Below are 18,343 nucleotides of genomic sequence, written 5' to 3'. Positions count from 1 at the left end.
GCTGGTGAAAATATATTCACTGTACTTTTAATACAATGGTATATCATGTTATATATATTATAATATACATATTGTTATATATTATATATTATGTATGTTATATATTACACATGTATGTATATTAGTGTGACACGTAGTGAAGCCTTAAAAAAAAAATCAGGGATGTGAACCAAGACTGACCTAAAAGAACAGCCACTAAACGTAATCACAGCAAACAGAGTACAGCTTAACTATTTTGGTAAAGCCTTACGATGGAACCTTACATAGCTATTAAAAGTCGTATTCTAGGAGCACCTGAGTTGCTCAGTCAGTTAAGCACCTGACTCTTGATCTTAGCTCAGGTCTTGATTTCAGGGCTGTGAGTTCAAGCCCCACATCTGGCTCCATGCTGGTAGTGGAGCCTACTTTTAAAATAAAAGTCCTGGGGGCGCCTGGGTGGCTCTGTGGGTTAAGCCTCTGCCTTTGGCTCAGGTCATGATCTCGGGGTCCTGGGATGGAGCCCCGCATCGGGCTCTCTGCTCAGCAGGAAGCCTGTTTCCCCTCTCTCTCTGCCTGCCTGTGATCCCTCTCTCTGTCAAATAAATAAAATCTTAAAAAAAAAAAAAAGTCCTATCAGCCTTCTCCTATTACAATAAATCCTATACACTAAAGCCAATTATCTTTTTTTAAAGATTTAATTTATTTGACAGAGATCACAAGTAGGCAGAGAGGCAGGGGTGGGGGTGGGGGAAGCAGGCTCCCCGCTGAGCAGAGAGCCCGATGATGCGGGGCTCCATCCCAGGACCCTGAGATCATGACCTGAGCCGAAGGCAGAGGCCCAACCCACTGAGCCACCCAGGTGCCCTGCCAATTATTTTTTTTAAATCAGCTTTATCATGACATGTTCCAGTTTTAAAACATTCAATAAAACTGTCAACTAAGTACAAATTTCTCAGATTGTCATTCATTCAAATTGGTCCAAAATACAATCTCCCTTTCTCTGCAGTCTTATCTCAACACTCAAACCACAAGAACGTACCCCCTAAACACACATCTTTCTGTCCATCATTACAATTCGCATCCTCCATTCTCTTCCTATTCAACCTCCACTTGGAGAAATCTACCCAATTTACAAAGCATATCAAAAATTCAACCTTCTTGACACTGCTTCTGGTCTTCTAATAAAATGCAGCTTCTTTCTCTAATTTCTCCCTTCCCATATAGCACTTACCATAGTCTGCCCTATGTTAGAGTTATTCATGCACTATGCTATTATTCCATCTTCAAAAGAATAAAGACACTGAAAGCAGGACCATTTCTTTTTTTTTCTTTTTAAAGATTTATTTATTTATTTGAGAGAGAGTGTGCATATGCACAGTGTGGGGGAGGGGTGGGCAGCGAGCAGAGGGAGGGAGAGAAAATCTCAGACTCCCTGTTGAGCACAGAGCCCAGCCCAACAGCCGGACTGGATCTCATGACCTGGAGATCCTGACCTGAGATGAACCTAGAGTTGGACACCTCACCGAATGCATCACCCAGGTCCCCCAGCAGGTACCATTCCTTAACCATCTCTGTGTATCCCTGAAGCTTTTTTTTTTTTTTTTAAAGATGTATTTATTTTAGAGAGAGCAAGAGCACACAAGCAGACGGAGCAGGGGGAGAGAGAATCTCAGGCAAGACACCGCGCTCAGCATGGAGCCTGATACTGGGCTTGATCTTGTGATCCCAAGATCACTACCCCAGCCGAAGACAAGAGTCAGAAGTATAACGGACTATGCCACCCAGGCACCACTATCTCTTTAAAGCTTTTATTTAACACAGTACCCTACACAATAAGTAAGTATTAGATAAATTATTTTTGAATTTTTTAATCAAACTGTAAATAAATAGAGACTTCAGTTTAATTTTTTTTTAAGATTTTATTTACTTATTTGAGAGAGAGAGAGAGCACAAGCTGGGGAGGCAAAGGAAGAGGGAGAAGCAGACTCCCCCACTGAGCAGGAAGCCAGATGTGTAAGACCCTGGGATCATGACCTGAGCCAAAGGCAAATGCTTAATTGACGGAGCCATCGAAGCACCCCAAGACTTCAGTTTTGTTTGATTTTTTAAAAGATTTTATTTACTTATTTGAGAGAGAGAGGGCACAAGCAGGGGAAGCAGCAGAGGGGGAGAAGCAAGCCTCCTGCTGTGCAGGGAGCCTGATGCCGGGGCTCAATGTCAGGAACCTGGGATCATGACCCAAGCTGAAGGCAGACGACTAACTGACCAAGCCACCCAGGCACCCCAAGACTTCAGTTATATATGACAAAATCATAGCACGAATTAATATGCTTTTCCTCCTAACACCTGGAAAATTGACAGGGAAGAAATATGAAAGGCAAAAACATACTAAAACAAAGAAGAAAAAAAAACCACAACGAGATACCATCTCACACCTGTAGAATGGCCATTATTAAAAAGGGAAGAAATAACAAACGTTAGCAATAGTGTGGAGAACGGGGAGGGGCACCTGGGTGGCTCAGTGGGTTAAAGCCTCTGCCTTCGGCTCGGGTCATGATCTCAGGGTCCTGGGATCGAGCCCCGCATCGGGCTCTCTGCTCAGCGGGAAGCCTGCTTCTCCCTCTCTCTGCCTACTTGTGATCTCTGTCTGTCAAATAATTAAATAAAATCTTAAAAAAAAAAAAAGTGTGGAGAAAGGGGAAACCTTGTGCAGTGTTACTAGAAATGTAAATCAGTGAAGCCACTATGGGAAGCAACATGGAGGTTCCTCAAAAAATTAAAAACAAAACTACCACATGATCCAGCAATTCCATTTCTGGGTCTTAAGGCAAAGGAAAAAAAAATCACTGTCTCAAAGAGATATCTACATCCCCCATGTTCACTGAACATTATTTACACTAGCCAAAACATGCAAACAACCTGTGTTCATAGACAAGTGAATAAAGAAAATGTAATATTTACATGTATGTGTGCACACAGACACACCAAAGAAAATACAGATTATTATTAAGCCATAAAAGAGGAAATCCTGCGACAACATGGATAAACTCTGGGGACACCATGCCAAGTGGAGTAAGTCAAGGAGAGAAAGACAAATATTGTAGGATCTCACTTACATTTAGAATCTAAAAAAAAAACCTCAAAGACACAAAAAACAGATGAGGGTGGGGAAAATGAGTGAAGAGAGTAAAAAAGCACAAATCTCCAGTTATAAGGTAAATAAGTTCCGGGGATATAATACATAGCATGCAACTATAGTTAATAATATTGTATATTTGGAAGTTGCTAAAAGAGTTGATCTTAGGGGCCCTTGGATGGCTCAGTCAGTTATGCACCTGCCTTCAGCTCAGGTCATGATCCCACAATCCTAGAACTGAGCCTGGAGTAAGGCTCCCTGCTCAACAGAGTCTGTTTCTCCCTCTCCTTCTGCCCCTCTGCCCACTCATGTGCACATACGTGGTCTCTCTCTCAATAAATAAAAATCTTTTAAAAAAAGCATTATCTTAAAAGTTATCACAAGAAAAAAAGAGCTTTAATTGTATTAAATGATGGATATTAACTTACTGCAGATATCACTTTACAATATATATCAAATCATTATGTTGTACACAACTAATATAATGTTATGTGTCAATTTTATCTCAAAAGTGGTGGGAAGAAGAGATTAAAAAAAAAAAAAGAGAGAGAGACAGAGAGAAAGAAAGAGAAAAAGGGCACCTGGGTGGCTCAGTTGGTTAAGTGTCTGCATTCAGCTAAGGTAATGATCTCCAGATCCTGGGATGAACCCCACATCGGACTCCCTGCTCAGCGAGGAGTCTGCTTCTCTCTCTTGCACCTTCCCCCCAACCCTCCCTACTGCTTTTTCTCTCTGAAATAAATAACATCTTTAAAAAAGAGAGAGAGGAGAGGAGACATAAGCAATCAAGCAATTACAGTGACTTTGTAAAATGTGGAAACTGGGAAAAGAGGTATCTGACCTTGCAGAGAGAACTCTCCATTCTAAGAACGTTCAGAGGCAGAGGGGAAGAACAAGAAAACTAATGACCTGGAGGCCCCATGACTCCTGGACCATCAGGCTTAAAAGGCTCAGGGTTCCTGATGGGAAATTTAGTGACGTGTGCATACCGTAAGGTGCGAGCCCTAGCTATCTTCCTTTATTTAACTTCCTAAGATACTGGGCATACACTCTCTTTCAGACCCTAAATCCCAGCCACAGGCAAAAAATTAAAGAAATCTTCCTTTAAGACACCAAACAGACTCACAGGAGAAAAATAAAAGAGTGAGAGACCAAAAACAAAAATACACAAAAATAACAAATACTGATATCTGGCGTTCCACCAAAGACAAGGTTGGCTTACTGCCCAATCACCTCACAGTGAAACCTACCAGTTGGGAAACCACAGCCACCCACTATCTAGCACCTCACTCCATGAACAACTAAGGATCATGACGTATTAAAAAAAAAAAGCCTCCACTATTAGTACTAAAACAGAAAAATAGGGGCGCCTGGGTGGCTCAGTGGGTTAAAGCCTCTGCCTTCGGCTCAGGTCATGATCCCGGGGTCCTGGGATCGAGCCCCACATCGGGCTCTCTGCTCAGCAGGGAGCCTGCTTCCTCCTCTCTCTCTCTGCCTGCCTCTCTGCCTACTTGTGATCTCTTTCTGTCAAATAAATAAATAAAATCTTTAAAAAATAAATAAATAAATAAATAAATAAATAAAACAGAAAAATAGAATCTGGGGGAGCCTGGCTGGCTCAGTTAGTAGAGCATGCAACTCTTGATCTAAGAGTTGTGATTTCAAGCCACACACTGCGTGTGAAGCCTACTTAAAAAACAAAATAAAAACGAAAACCAAAAAAGAACAGAATCTGAGGTAACAAAGAAAAGTTTTAAAAAACGAATAAATGTCCTCGGAGAAATAAAGAAAGGTATTATATCCAAGAAGAGGATGGTTTGAAAAAGGAACAAAGAAAAGAGCTCTGGGAAATTATATGACATAAATAATTATTGTAAGCTAAACTTTCCAAATTCAAGAATAAGAAAACAAACACACCCAATTAAAAACTGGGCAAAATATTTCGACAGACACTTCACCAAAGATTGGCTTCAGAGACAAGCAAATAAGCACATAAAAAGATGCCCCGCATCATTAATCATTAAGGAAATCAAAATTAAAGTAATAATGAAATATACCACTAGGGGCACTTGGGTGGCTCTGTGGGTTGAGTCTGCCTTTGGCTCAGGTCATCATCCCAGAGTCCTGGGATGGAGCCCCATATTGGGCTCCCTGCGCAGGCAGAGTCTGCTTCTCCCTCTCCCTCTGCTCCTCACTCTCTGTCTCTCTCAAATAAATAAGTAAAATTTTTAAAAATTTTTCAAAAAAAGATAAGAAACATACCACTATACATCTATTACAATGGCCAGAATCCTCATCCATTGTGGGTGGGAATGCAAAATGGTAAAACCACTTTGAAAAACAGTTTGGCAGTTTCTTTTTTTCCTAATTTTTTTAAAGATTTTATTTATTTATCTGAGAGGCTGAGAATGAGTGGGGCGGCGAGGAAGGCAAGAGATGGGGAGAGAGAAGCAGACTCCCCACTGAGCAGGAATCCCAACTTGGGGCTCAATCCCAGGACACCAGGATCATGACTGAGTGAGCCTAAGGCAGATGCTTAACCGACTGAGCCACTCTGGTGCCCCTGGCAGTTTCTTATAAGGTTAAAATATACACGGCATAAAACCCACTAATTCCACCTCTAGGTATTTTCCCAACAGAAATAAAAACTTGTGTTCACACAAAAACCTATAAGTAAATGTTTACATCAACTTTATTTATTACCTCCAAAACCTGGAAACAATTCAAATGTTCCTGAACTGGTGAGTGGATAAGCCAACTGTGGTGCTCCATATAATGGACTACCTACTCCATGATAAAAAACAATGAACTATTAATAAAAACAGTATTTTGGATGAATCTCAAATTCTCTATGCTAGGTAAAAGAAGCTAGACTCAAAAAGCTAAACAGCCTACCTATAGGATACTTGGAAAAAGGCAAAACTACAGGAACAGCAAATACAGTGGTGGCCTGACTAAAGGAACACCAGTGAATTTGGGGCAGATAATGGGACTGTTCTGTGGTGGTGGTTACATGGCTATGTGTGTATGCCAAAACTTAAGAGTCAAAATTGGGTGAATTTTACTGTATATGTAAGATGCACTTCAATAATTCTTTTAATTAGCATTAATAAGAAATATAAAAAGATATTACATCATTAAATAGGATGCTATGCAAAGAAACAAAGAAAGCAGCTTTTAGAAATTAAGTATCTGATAGCTGAAATAAAAGCAGAAGACTTGGAAGAGAAAAAGAAAGAAATCTCCCAGAAGGCAGACTAAAAGGACAAGACAAGAAAAATTTAAAATGACAAAAAACTCAGTAAGATCAGTCTATAAGACCCAACATCTAAGTTAAAGAAGAGAACTGAACAAATTTGGGAAAAAATGAGCAAATAATTTAAAAAAAAATTGCCAGAACTAAAGAACACAAATTTCCATATTAAAAGGGTCCACCAAGGGACACCTGGTGGCTGGCTCACTTGGTGGAATGTGAGACTCCTGATCTGGAGGTTGTGAGTCTGAACCCCACATGTAGCATTTTTACTTAAAAAAATTTTTTTTTAATTTTAGTTAGGAAAAAAGGGGGGGGAGCCACCCAGCACCCAGCACAATGAATTAAAAAAAGGGGCACGTCAAGGGATATATCACTGCAAAACTTCACAATACTGGAGACCATAAAAAGAGCCTAAATGCTTCAGAAAGGAAAAAAACAGGTCACACGTGAAGGAAGTAATCAGAAAGGCTCTAAACTTCTCAACTGCAACACTAGATGCTGGAACACGATACAAACAAATCTTTCAAGTGAAAAGATTTTTAAATTTAGGATCCTATACCCAGCCAAACTATCTATCAATATTAGGGTCACAAAGAGTACTTTCTTTTCTTTTTTATTGATTTTTTAAAACATTTTTTATTTATTTGACAGAGAGTGATCACAAGTAGGCAGAGAGGCGGGGTCGGGGGGAGGGGGGAGCCGGCTCCCGGCTGAAAAGAGAGCCCGATGTGGGGCTCGATCCCAGGACCCTGAGATCATGACCTGAGCTGAAGGCAGATGCTCAACCCACTGAGCCACCCAGGTGCCCCTATTATTTTTATTATTAACATATAATGCATTATTTGTTTCAGGGGTACAGGCCTATACTTCATCAGTCTCACACAATACACAGTGCTCACTAGCAAAGAGCATTTCCAAACATATTTTTTTTAAGTTTATTTCTCATGCACCCATTCTTAGGAAGCAACTAGAGGTTGGCTTTGCTGAAAAAGATGAGTAAATCGGGAAAAATGTAGGACTCAAGAAAGAGAATATACATGGGGAAGCAGCAAAAAGAAGTTCCAGTGTGATGACCAACAGACCTACAGAGCAATCAGTTCAGGTGAAAGCAGAAATGAGGTGGGACGCAGAAGAAAAACCAACAAGAAAAAAAATGGAACTGTTATATTTAAGAGTTTGGAAAAGAGTAAGTGATAAGGTATTCGACAGACTTGACAGTGCACTAGGCTAGATACATAGAACATTAAGCAAGTGAAAAACTAAGGCAATAACTCCAGAAAAAGTATTAGTTATAATAATCATATAAATAAATCGTATTTACAGTTATGAACATGTAACCAATCCCTCAGCATTTTTCCAAAAATCATGCTGTAACTATAAAGAAAGGATAAGAAAGAAAGTAATTATAAAAAGGCTAACTCTTCATCTACCATAAACAAAGTCAAAAGAATGCCTAAAACTGATAAAGCAAATATAAGCATATTATTTTAAAATACTGTGGTAAATGCCAAAGGGGAGAAAAACGCACCTGGGTGGCTCAGCGGGTTAAGCCTCTGCCTTCGGCTCAGGTCATGATCTCAGGGCCCTGGGATCAAGCCCCACATCAGGCTCTCTGCTCAGCAGAGAGCCTGCTTCCCCCTCCCTCTCTGCCTGCTTCCTCTCTACTTGTGATCTCTCTCTCTCTGTCAAATAAATAAATAAAATCTTAAAAAAAAAAAAAGGAAGAATTGAAAGCCACTGCCTCTAGAGAGGTCTCGGGTAGAAACAGGTATATCAGGGAACTGCTTTTGTTCACTATGAGCTTTAATACAATTTTAATTTGTTACTTATGTTCACGTATTACCTTGATAAAGACAATGATAGGAGAAAATTTTGCTATATATCAAGTAAAAACAATTAGTTTGTTTATCACAATCCTAGTTGTATCTTTAAAAAAAAAAGATTATCTTATTTCAGAGAGAGAGAGCAAAGCACACATGCACAAGCAGGGAGAGGGAGAGAGAGAATCCCTAAGCAGACTCCCTGCTGAGCACAGAGCCAGATGTGGGGCTCGATCCCAGGACCCTGAGATCATAACCTGAGTTGAAACCAAGAGCCAGTCGCTCAACCAACTGAGCCACCCAGGCACACCTAATTGTACCTTTTTAAAAATACACAGTAAAAACATGTTATAGGAATGAAAACATCCCCAAGAGTTATCTTTGGTTGGTGAGATTACAGATTTTCATTTTCATCTTTGTATTATGAGTATTTTTCCAAAACAGTAAATCCCCACTATTTTTATTGTTTTTCACTACAATTCTTAAAAACAACTGGAAAACAGATGAGCTTTCTGAGAAAGGAGGAAGACAGTGAGAGGGCCATGTACAGGCAGTTTTGAAAACCTGGAATACTGGTGTTGAAGGAACAGGGAGAGAAAGACAACATGAACTACCAAGAGTTAAAAGTGTCACAAGTGCTTTCTCTACTCTAATTGACCACTGTGAACAACTGAAGTAAATTTATTATTTACCACAGTTCTGGAATAAGTCAGATGGTAGCTAAACTAAACCTTTTAAGTGGATAAGTTAAATATTTAATATTTCTGGGACGCCTGGGTGGCTCAGAGGGTTGGGCCTCTGCCTTCGGCTCAGGTCATGATCTCAGGGTCCTGGGATCAAGTCCCACATCGGGATCTCTGCTCAGCGGGGAGCCTGCTTCCTCCTCCACCTCTTTCTGCCTGCTGCTCTGCCTACTTGTGATCTCTCTCTGTCCATGAATAAATAAGAAAATCTTTAAAAAAAAATATTTAATATTTCTTTCAAAGGAGGAAAATAAAGCTCTGGGTTTTTTTTTAAGATTTTATTTATTTGGGGCACCTGGGTGGCTCAGTGGGTTAAGCCTCTGCCTGTCACAGTCTCAGGGTCCTGGGATCGAGCCCCGCATCAGGGTCTCTGCTCAGCAGAGAGCCTGCTTCCCCCTCTCTCTCTGCCTGCCTCTCTGCCTACTTGTGATCTGTCAAATAAATAAATAAAATCTTTAAAAAAAAAGATTTTATTTATTTATTTGACAGAGACATGGAGAAAGGGAATACAAGCAAGGGGGGTGGGAGAGGGAGAAGCAGGCTTCCCGCTGGGCAGGGAGCCCGATGCAGGCTTGATTCCAGGACCCTGAGGCCACAACCTGTGCCGAAGGCAGATGCTTAACCGACTAAGCCACCCAGGCGCCCCTAAATCTGTTTTAACACATTTTTACTTAAATATGGTCCTTAAAATATGTTTATACCTTATGAATCAAATGACATCTTTTTTTTTTTTTGAAGGCTCCATGCCCAGTGTAGAACCCAATGTGGGGCTTGAACTCACGACTCTGAGATCAAGACCTGAGCTGAGAACAAGAGCAGAACATTTAACAATGAGAACAAGAGCAGAACATTTAACAACTGAGACACACCAGCACCACTAGATGACATTTTCTCACTATACTCGAAGTAAGGTCGCTATATCTTCATAGAATCTCCATCTTCAGGGGAGATTCCCCTGGGAATCCTGGAATCAAGGGTCCTGGGATCAAGTCCTGCATCGGGCTCCTTGCTCAACGGGGAGCCTGCTTCTCCCTCTCCTTCTGCCTATCACTCCCCCTGCTGTGCTCTCCCCTGTCATATAAATAAAATATTAAAAAAAAAAAAAAGAATCTCCATCTTCAGGAGCAAATCAACAAGTAATAATAGCCTAATATTTGTTGAATCTTCACCATGTGCCAGGCACTGTTCTAGGCATTTTGTGTATATTAACCATTTAACCCTCACACCTTGAATTGAGTATTAAGATACCTCCATTTTACAAATGAGGAAAGTGAGACACCAAGTGTTAAGCAAACAGCCCATCATCACAGAGCCCAGATTCAAACTCATGAAGTCTGGTCCAGATTCCCCACTTTAAATCTCTGTGCTACATGCTCTCTCTCTAGATTCTTGACACACACAAAAGATGTATATAGACTCCTCAGATTCTCATACATCATGATAACCTAAAATGTTGTAGTGGGCTTACATACGCAGGTGCCTCCAATACCTGCCACAAGTCCCCACTCTGACAGTGTGGAAATCAATGGTTGGACTCCACTTACACTAGCCCTTCTTTGACAAATCCTTCTGGAATAAATTCTCCAAACTGGCCTAAGGCAATCCAAAAATCAGAGATAATTTGGGGAGACTTATAACCCAGCTCTCATTCATCCTAAGAAAACTACTGTTGTTTAAAAAAAGAGAAAAAAGATGTTATTTATTTATTTCAGAGAGAGAGACAGAGATAGTGACAGAGATAGCACAAGTGGGGAGAAGAGGGAGAAACAGCCTCCTCACCAAGCAGGGAGCCACACACAGGGCTCGATCCAGGACCCTGAGCTGAAATCAGATGCTTAATTGACTGAGCCACCCAGGTGCCCCTCAATAAAGCTATTTTTTAAATGGAATTATTAAATATTACTTGAGATTGATTGTTGATTGATTTCTATTTAGTAGGCTCCCTGCTCACTGGGGAGCCTGCTTCTCCCTCTCCCTCTGCCACTCCCCCTCCTTGTGCTCCTCTTTCACTCTCTCAAATAAGATCTTTAAAAAAGAGGGGGCACCTGGGTGGCTCAGTGGGTTAAAGCCTTTGCCTTCGGCTCAGATCATGATCCCAGGATCCTGGGATGGAGCCCCACATCAGGCTCTCTGCTCAGCAGGGAGTCTGCTTCCTCCTCTCTCTGCCTGCCTCTCTGCCTACTTGTGATCTCTGTCAAATAAATAAAATTTTAAAAATAAATAAATAAATAAATAAAATCTTTTTTAAAAACTAAAATTAAAATTTTTTTTTTTAAAAAAGGCATTCAAATAGAAAAAAGACCAAGAAGGGAGGAAGAGAGTAATCTATTCAATGCAAGGAGGGCATCTGCTAGGACTGGCTCCTGTCCATGTCACCCAGATTATCAGTCTCCCACCACAACCACCACCTTCTCATCCCCTACACGCCCCCTCCAAGGATCTGCAGTCACAGCGAGGACACAGGGTAATGAGGAAGATAAGAATCCAACAGAAGAAATCAGAGTTCCTGGCCTCAACATCCCCAATGCTGCTGTGCCTACCCATTTCGACACAGAACTCCAACCCCAAGTACACATGGACAAGGAGTCGAACATGAACCGTACACAGACTACTACTCTTCACCACACGCATCAGACGTACTTCTCTACCACTCACAGAGCATGTTGCCCAACTTCTTAATAACTCTTCGGGGCCTTCATTTTCTTTCTTACAATTCTCATGTTTAACCTCTTCAGATACAGATGCCTGAAAACAGATCTCACTCATTTCCTTATAATCCTGAATTCCTATTGCCACTCAGAGCACTACCATTCCTACGGAAGCACATGGGATGCATTCTTCTCTCCAACTACACTCCTGATGTTGTCGAGGCCTGGGGAACCTGAAGTACCTCCTGAATTGATCTGCCACTCAGTGCTTCAAAACCCCCCCAGGGGCGCCTGGGTGGCTCAGTCGTTAAGCGTCTGCCTTTGGCTTGGGTCATGATCCCAGGGTCCTGGGAACAAGCCCTACATCGGGCTCCCTGCTCAGCGGGAAGCCTGCTTCTCCCTCTCCCACTCCCCCTGCTTGTGTTCCCCCTCTCGCTGTGTCGCTCTCTGTCAAATAAATAAATCTTTAAAAAAAAAAACAAAACCCATCCAGATACCCACTAGCTATCTCATCTTCCAATCCATCCTCAGAACAGAAGCTATGCTAAACTTGCTAACATCCTACTGAAATCATATTCCACTTGTCCCCCGATCTTCCAACTGATCATCAATACCCACAAATGAAATAGATTTGAAATAGATTGGGGGGGGGGACTTGAGAAACCACCTCCTCCAGCTCCTCCAGTAATCCTCTCAACCTGGGGGGAACGAGTGGTCTGCAATAGTGGCCTAACTGTATCTCCATGAGTTGATTTGGTTTTGTTTCACTCTCCCGCGTGCTGCTGATGGGAATGCTGCAGATCCCCTGGGTGCTGAAGAGTGAAAAATGAGGATCACTGACCTAGCACAGTATTTACCCACAGACGAGAGGCAGAAAGTTATAGCTTGGTTCTCTAGATACAGCCCAACAAAGACCTTTAAAGCTTATTTCTTACTCACATACTCAGGTTCTTGCTAAACCAGGACACTCAAGACTGCCCACACTTTAAAATCAGTACCTTAGGGGCATGTGACTCTTGATCTCAGGGTCTGGAGTTCAAGTCCCATACAGGGTGTAGAGATTATGTAAAAAATAAAACCTTAAAAAAAAAAAACTCAGGGCTTCAGTTCATGCTGCACCCTCCCTTGAACTACCCATCCTCATCCTGCACATGCCCATCCAAGAAAGATACAGCCACACCAACTCCCCCAAACAGGGTATAAACTTGTCCTTCTCTTAATCTCTACTGCACTTTGTCCTTCACTTGTAGCAATCCAGAATTACACAAATACCAAAAAGACATCTGGTTGACACTGGTGGCAATAAATACTGCCAAGCCAGTAACAAATTCTGCTTCCGATAAATATAGTTCATGGCATCTATACCACTGTTCTCCTCTGTCATAATCCTTAGAGAACATAAATCACTAACTCTACCAGGAAAACATCAGGGCTTTGGCTTTCTGAAGCCATCAGAGGTTCCAAATTTCAAAATTCCAGCTAAGTATAATACGTCAGAAGTCTCACACAAGTTAAAAGCAAAAACTATTCAGTTTCTGGGGCACCAGGGTGGCTCAGTCATTAAGCATCTGCCTCTGGCTCAGGTCATGATCCCTGGGTCCTGGGATCAAGGCCCACAACGGGCTCCCTGCTCAGCAAGACTGCTTCTCCCTCTCCCTCTGCCTGCTGTTCCCCCTTCTGTTCTTTCTGTCAAATAAATAAATAAATAAAATCTTTACAAAATTAAAAAAAACCTATCCAGTTTCAGGTATGATTTGCTTTTATTTAGCAAATCCTTGATTTCAAGGTGCTGTCAGAACACCAAACACCTATTCAAAACAGATTTTCTGTACCATCTTTCTCAATGCATTGACAATACAAGTCATAAAACTGGGGCGCCTGGGTGGCTTATTCGGCTAAGTGCCCAACTCTTGGTTTCAGCTCAGGTCATGATCTCAGGGTCCTGGGATCCAGCCCTGTGTCAGGCTCCAAGCTCAATGTGGAATCTGCTTGAGATTCTCTCCCTCTCCCTCTGCCCCTTCCCCAGTTCACACATGCATGTGCACTCTCTCCCTCAAATAAATAAATTAATAAATCTAAAAAATATGTCATAAAGGGATATGTGGGTGCCCCAGTCAGTTAAGCATCTGCCTTTGGCTCAGGTCATGATCCCAGGTCCTGGGATCGAGTCCTGCATTGGGCTCCTTGCTCAGTGGAAAGCCTGCTTCTCCCTCTGCCTGTTCTACCAGCTATGCCTGCCTGCTTGGGTTTTCTCTCTGATAAATAAACAATCTTAAAAATATATATATATATGTCATAAAACCTATGGGCTGAAATAACTCTAAATAATAAAAATAAATAAACCCTTTTTCAGCCAAATGCCTCTAGCTGAAGCAAAATTAGATGATTCCAATTTTGAATTAATAAACTGTCATTTCTACTGTATTATTTGTAATGTGAATGTCTTATGCACCCATTTAAAATTTTTCTCCTTAAAAGGAAAACTTCTAATCTCCAATGAAAATACTTTTTAAAATCTATGATTTTAGGGGTGCCTGGCTGGCTCAGTCGGAGGAGTGTGTGATCTTGATCTTGGGGTCATGACTTTAAGCCCCATAATGGGTGTAAAGATTACTAAAAAAACAGGGGCACCTGGGTGGCTCAGTGGCTCCGATCATGATCCCAGGGTACTGGGATCAAGTCCCATATCGGGCTCACTGCTCAGCGGGAAGCCTGCTTCTCTCTCTCCTGCTGCTGCTCCCCCTGCTTGTGCTTACTGTCTCTCTCAAGTTAATAAATAAAAATCTTAAAAAAAATTAGTAAAAAAATAAATTTTTTTTAAAACTATGATTTTAGAAAAGCTCATAATATCAACCAACATCTCTGTATCATGAACAGTCATATTACCTACCAACCACTCAACAGATGAATAGAAGAATGAATAATTTTTTATGGTAGGAATTTAATATGTTAGTACTTAAGCCAACAGTAGTACTGCCTACAAAAATTAATCAAATTATTCTAAATTCCCAAAAAAGCATAATCCTTTTTTTAGCCTTGAAAGTACAGGATTCAAATCCACCAATCATATTTCTTTCTGTGCTCTTGGGTTATCAGTCCCAGAGTATTTTTTTCTCCCCAAGCATACACACACATACACATTTACCTGACAGTCTTCTCCCTAGCCTTTACTGTCTGGAAATACAGACAATAAAACCAATGACACTGGTGCTTAGCCTCAACAACTCACTGTCATGCACTGTTACTCATTCTAGCCAAGTGGACATATTCTCAAAGTTCAGAACACAAAATGCATGATCCCTTTTACCATAATCTTGAGAAATAATGTGTTTCAAAAAGTAAAACATCTGACAAGTTAACACCACATCCAACAAAGAAAGGCAAATGCCTGGCAAGTAATAGGAAAGAGCAGCTTAAAACACACTAACTCTGCTCCTAAAACCACTCACTGGTCAAACCACCAAAATCTAATTAAATCAATTTTTAGTTTTCCAAATCCAAAATATTTAGGAGCTAGGGCAACCACTGCAGAATTATCAAACCTTCATCTATTACAAAGCTCTCACCTAACAAACAATCATTTATCCAAACAATCTTTGATGAGCAGCCGCTATGTGCAAGGCACTGTACTAGGAACTGCAGGAGACAGAAGATTAACATAAGGATATATAATCCTTAACTTCATATAAAGAGAGGACAAGTATCCACCAGGTAGTCTACAAGTATCATTAATAAAAACAAAATGTCATGGAAGTACATAAATATACAAGTTTTTTTTTTTTAAAGGGAAACCTAAGCACAAATTGTAATTTAACTCAGCATATACACAGCTATCAATCCTAAGTATTATTTGCTAGTCCCTCAAAGAAGTTTAAGTTAGCTGAACTGCCCTGCCAAAATGCCTCAGCTCTGTCTAGCCAAAAAAAACTTCCTCAGATAGTGTGTATCAGTCTCTATGGGTCTTTTCAGTTGTGGGTAGAAAGAACCATGTATGATTTCTTAACATAAAAACTATTACAATAAAAGATACTAAATTGGCTAAGAAATGAAGAGTGGTGTCCAGTTCCTTCTACACCCAAGACATAAATACTTGACACTTGATTCATTCCCTTCCCTCTCCTGCCACCATCCTCTCCCCACCCCCCAACCCCCACCCGGCAAAGGCAGACAGATATTGTCAGGCAAAAGAAAATTACCTTTTGCATTTGTCAGGACAACATAAATGAGTCTTCATTTGGCTTAATACTCAAACTCCTCCATAAATAGGTAAGCATTTATAAAAAATGGAAACATCTAAATGTAACCTTCTTCAACACTAGCCTCTATCAAAAACAAGTGACACATCTTAATTACTTTTCTAAGATCCTATTTCCTCATAAACTTCACTTTGTAAATGCTCTTAAAATTGGAATCTAGGGGCGCCTGAGTAGCTCAGAGGGTTATGCCTCTGCCTTTGGCTCAGGTCAAGATCTCAGGGTCCTGGGACTGAGCCCCACATCCGGCTCCCTGCTCAGCTGAGAGCCTGCTACCCCTCTCTCTGGGCCTGCCTCTCTACCTACTTGTGATCTCTCTGTCAAATAAATAAATAAAATCTTAAAAAAAAAAAAAACCTAGAATCTAATTTAGTTAATCCAGATTAACAAAAATATAAAGGAAAAATCTTGTAGGTTATTGCTACAAGTTACTTTTTTTTGCCCACAATTTAGTAATCTGCAACTACATATTTAATAAAAAGCAGCAATTGTGTTTAAAAAAAAAAAAAAGCATCTCAGCACTAGCCTAGAGAAACTTTCTGTGAGAAAATAGGAGAAAAGTCACCCTGGAGAAATTCATTACAGATCCAGAGAAGACTTTCATCCTTAGAATCAAGAAAAAAAAGTCATTTTGTAATAAATCCCCATGTACTTCTGCCATGTGACTAAGAAGCTGGTCCAAAAGTTCACCTTCAGCAATCCTGTCCGCATGATCAACTACACATCTTCTGCAACAGGTGACACGAAACTGCGTTTCTCAGGCGGGGCAAAGGGATCAAATTAGTTAAGACGCATGTTGCTGCAGTTTCTTGTCCCCCCCCCTTTGGATTTTACCAAAATGATCTGGAATCGAATGAATTGCCAAATTTGTTTTGGTTTTGTTTGATTTTCTACTTTGGTTTTTAATCAGCCATTTACCAGCAACTGTCGCACGAGCCCATTAGCACTCAAGAGTAAAAACAAACACACGGGACCAGATAAGGCTCTCCGACTAACCCAACTGATCCATTTCCTTAACACAATTTTTAAAAACCACACTGCTAGGGGTGTGAAGAGAAGGATGTTTTTGCGTGTGTTTGTGTGCCACAATCTGTCTAAATCCTCAATTCCCTTTTAAGGAACAGATATATAATAAAAATCTAAAAGAAACCACATTAGAAATGCAAAGAGGTTTGCAAAACAAGAGGCTTCTTTCATTCCAAAAACCAAACCAAAACAAGGGGAGAAAAATGAATGCAATGGATATGCGTGTGCCAAAGTTTCAATCCTGCCCGGTGGAGACACTGCACTGGCACAAATTTTGAAGAGGAAAAAGAGGGGGTTGGGGGGAGAGAAAGAGAGAGCGAGTGTGTGGCCTGCAAACTGCAACAATGCAATCTCCATTTTGAACAATGCGCCTCTTTCCTCTGGTAAATCTAGTTTTTTGCCACTTGATGTGCCGTCGAATTTCCCCTCTGTCTGGGGGGGAGGTGGGGGGTGGGGGGAGACCAGAGAGGGAGTGAGCAAGGGGGGAGGGCAGAGGAGGTGGGGAAGGAGTCTGCAGCGACTGGGCTGGGTGGGTACCTGGAGTGCTGCTATAGGTGCTATGGCTCCTGAAGCTGCTTTCCGTGCAATAACTGGCGTCGTCGTCGTCGTCTTCCATCTCCTCCGGATAATCGGAATCATCGTCGTCCTCCTCCATCTCATCCTCCTCGTCGTCCTCGGAATCTTGGGTCTCCTCGGCGTCGCCGTCCTCCTCCTCCTCCTCCTCCTCCTCGGAGACCATGTCCTCCTCCTCCTCCTCCTCCTCCTCGCTCTCGTGGTCATCGTACACCACTTTGTTGACGGCCCTCCGGGCCGGGGTGGTCCGGGCCAGGTGGCCGCCGCCGCCCCCGCCCCCCGTCCTGCCGCCCCCGCCTCCTCGCCCCCCCCCGGCCCGGGGCGCTGGTGCTGGGGGGGGCCGGCGGCGGCGGCGGCGGCGGCGGCGGCTTCCTCCGGCTACTGCTGCCCCCCCTGGGCGAGCTCAGCCGCGTCTTGGGCGCCACCTCAGCCTGGGCGGCGGCCCACCTGCCCCGGCTGCTGCCGCGGTGCCGCGAGCGGAGCCCCCCGATGGGTCCGGACGTGGGCGGAGGCGGCGGCGGCGGCGGCGGGGCCGGGGTGCAGCGCTCCGCAGCGGGAGCCGCGGGCTGCTTGGGCGGCCTGCCCCGCCGGCCCCTCATGTCGGAGCCGAGGCGGGGGGAGAAGGGAAAGCGGAGGGGGGAGGGGCGGGCGGAGGGGTGGCGGTGGGGGGCGCCGGGGCCGGGTGGGGAGGCCCGCGGGGCCGGGCGGGAGGGGCCCGGCCGGCGGAAGCGGGTGGAGGGAGAAGGCTCAATCCGAATTGCTGGGGCCCCACTCCGGATCGCCTTCAGCCGCCATCTTGTTTCTTCCCTCTCGCTCGGTGACTGGGGGAACCGACAGCGGCCGCAGGCCCGGAGCGCGGTCACGTGAGCTGCGCCGCCGACGAGCCTGGGACGGAGCGAGGCTGCGCGG

At 42.8% G+C, this 18,343-nt stretch overlaps 1 protein-coding gene across 1 annotated transcript in view; it reads right to left on the bottom strand.

The window, feature by feature from the left end:
* BPTF (bromodomain PHD finger transcription factor) overlaps positions 1–18,058 on the bottom strand; it is a 156,291-nt gene extending 138,233 nt beyond the window's left edge. The window contains 2 exon segments of the mRNA XM_032870811.1: positions 17,399–17,744; positions 17,746–18,058. Of these exon segments, the coding sequence (XP_032726702.1) occupies positions 17,399–17,744; positions 17,746–18,033 (634 nt within the window). The 5' untranslated portion in view covers positions 18,034–18,058.
* Between the last annotated feature and the right edge of the window lie 285 nt (positions 18,059–18,343).

Source organism: Lontra canadensis, unplaced genomic scaffold, assembly GCF_010015895.1.
Source record: "Lontra canadensis isolate GAN:19392208 unplaced genomic scaffold, GSC_riverotter_1.0 scaffold41, whole genome shotgun sequence".
NCBI classification, from domain to species: domain Eukaryota; kingdom Metazoa; phylum Chordata; class Mammalia; order Carnivora; family Mustelidae; genus Lontra; species Lontra canadensis.
Note: the sequence above shows the minus strand (reverse complement) of the source record. Positions and strands in the feature narration are given on the sequence as shown.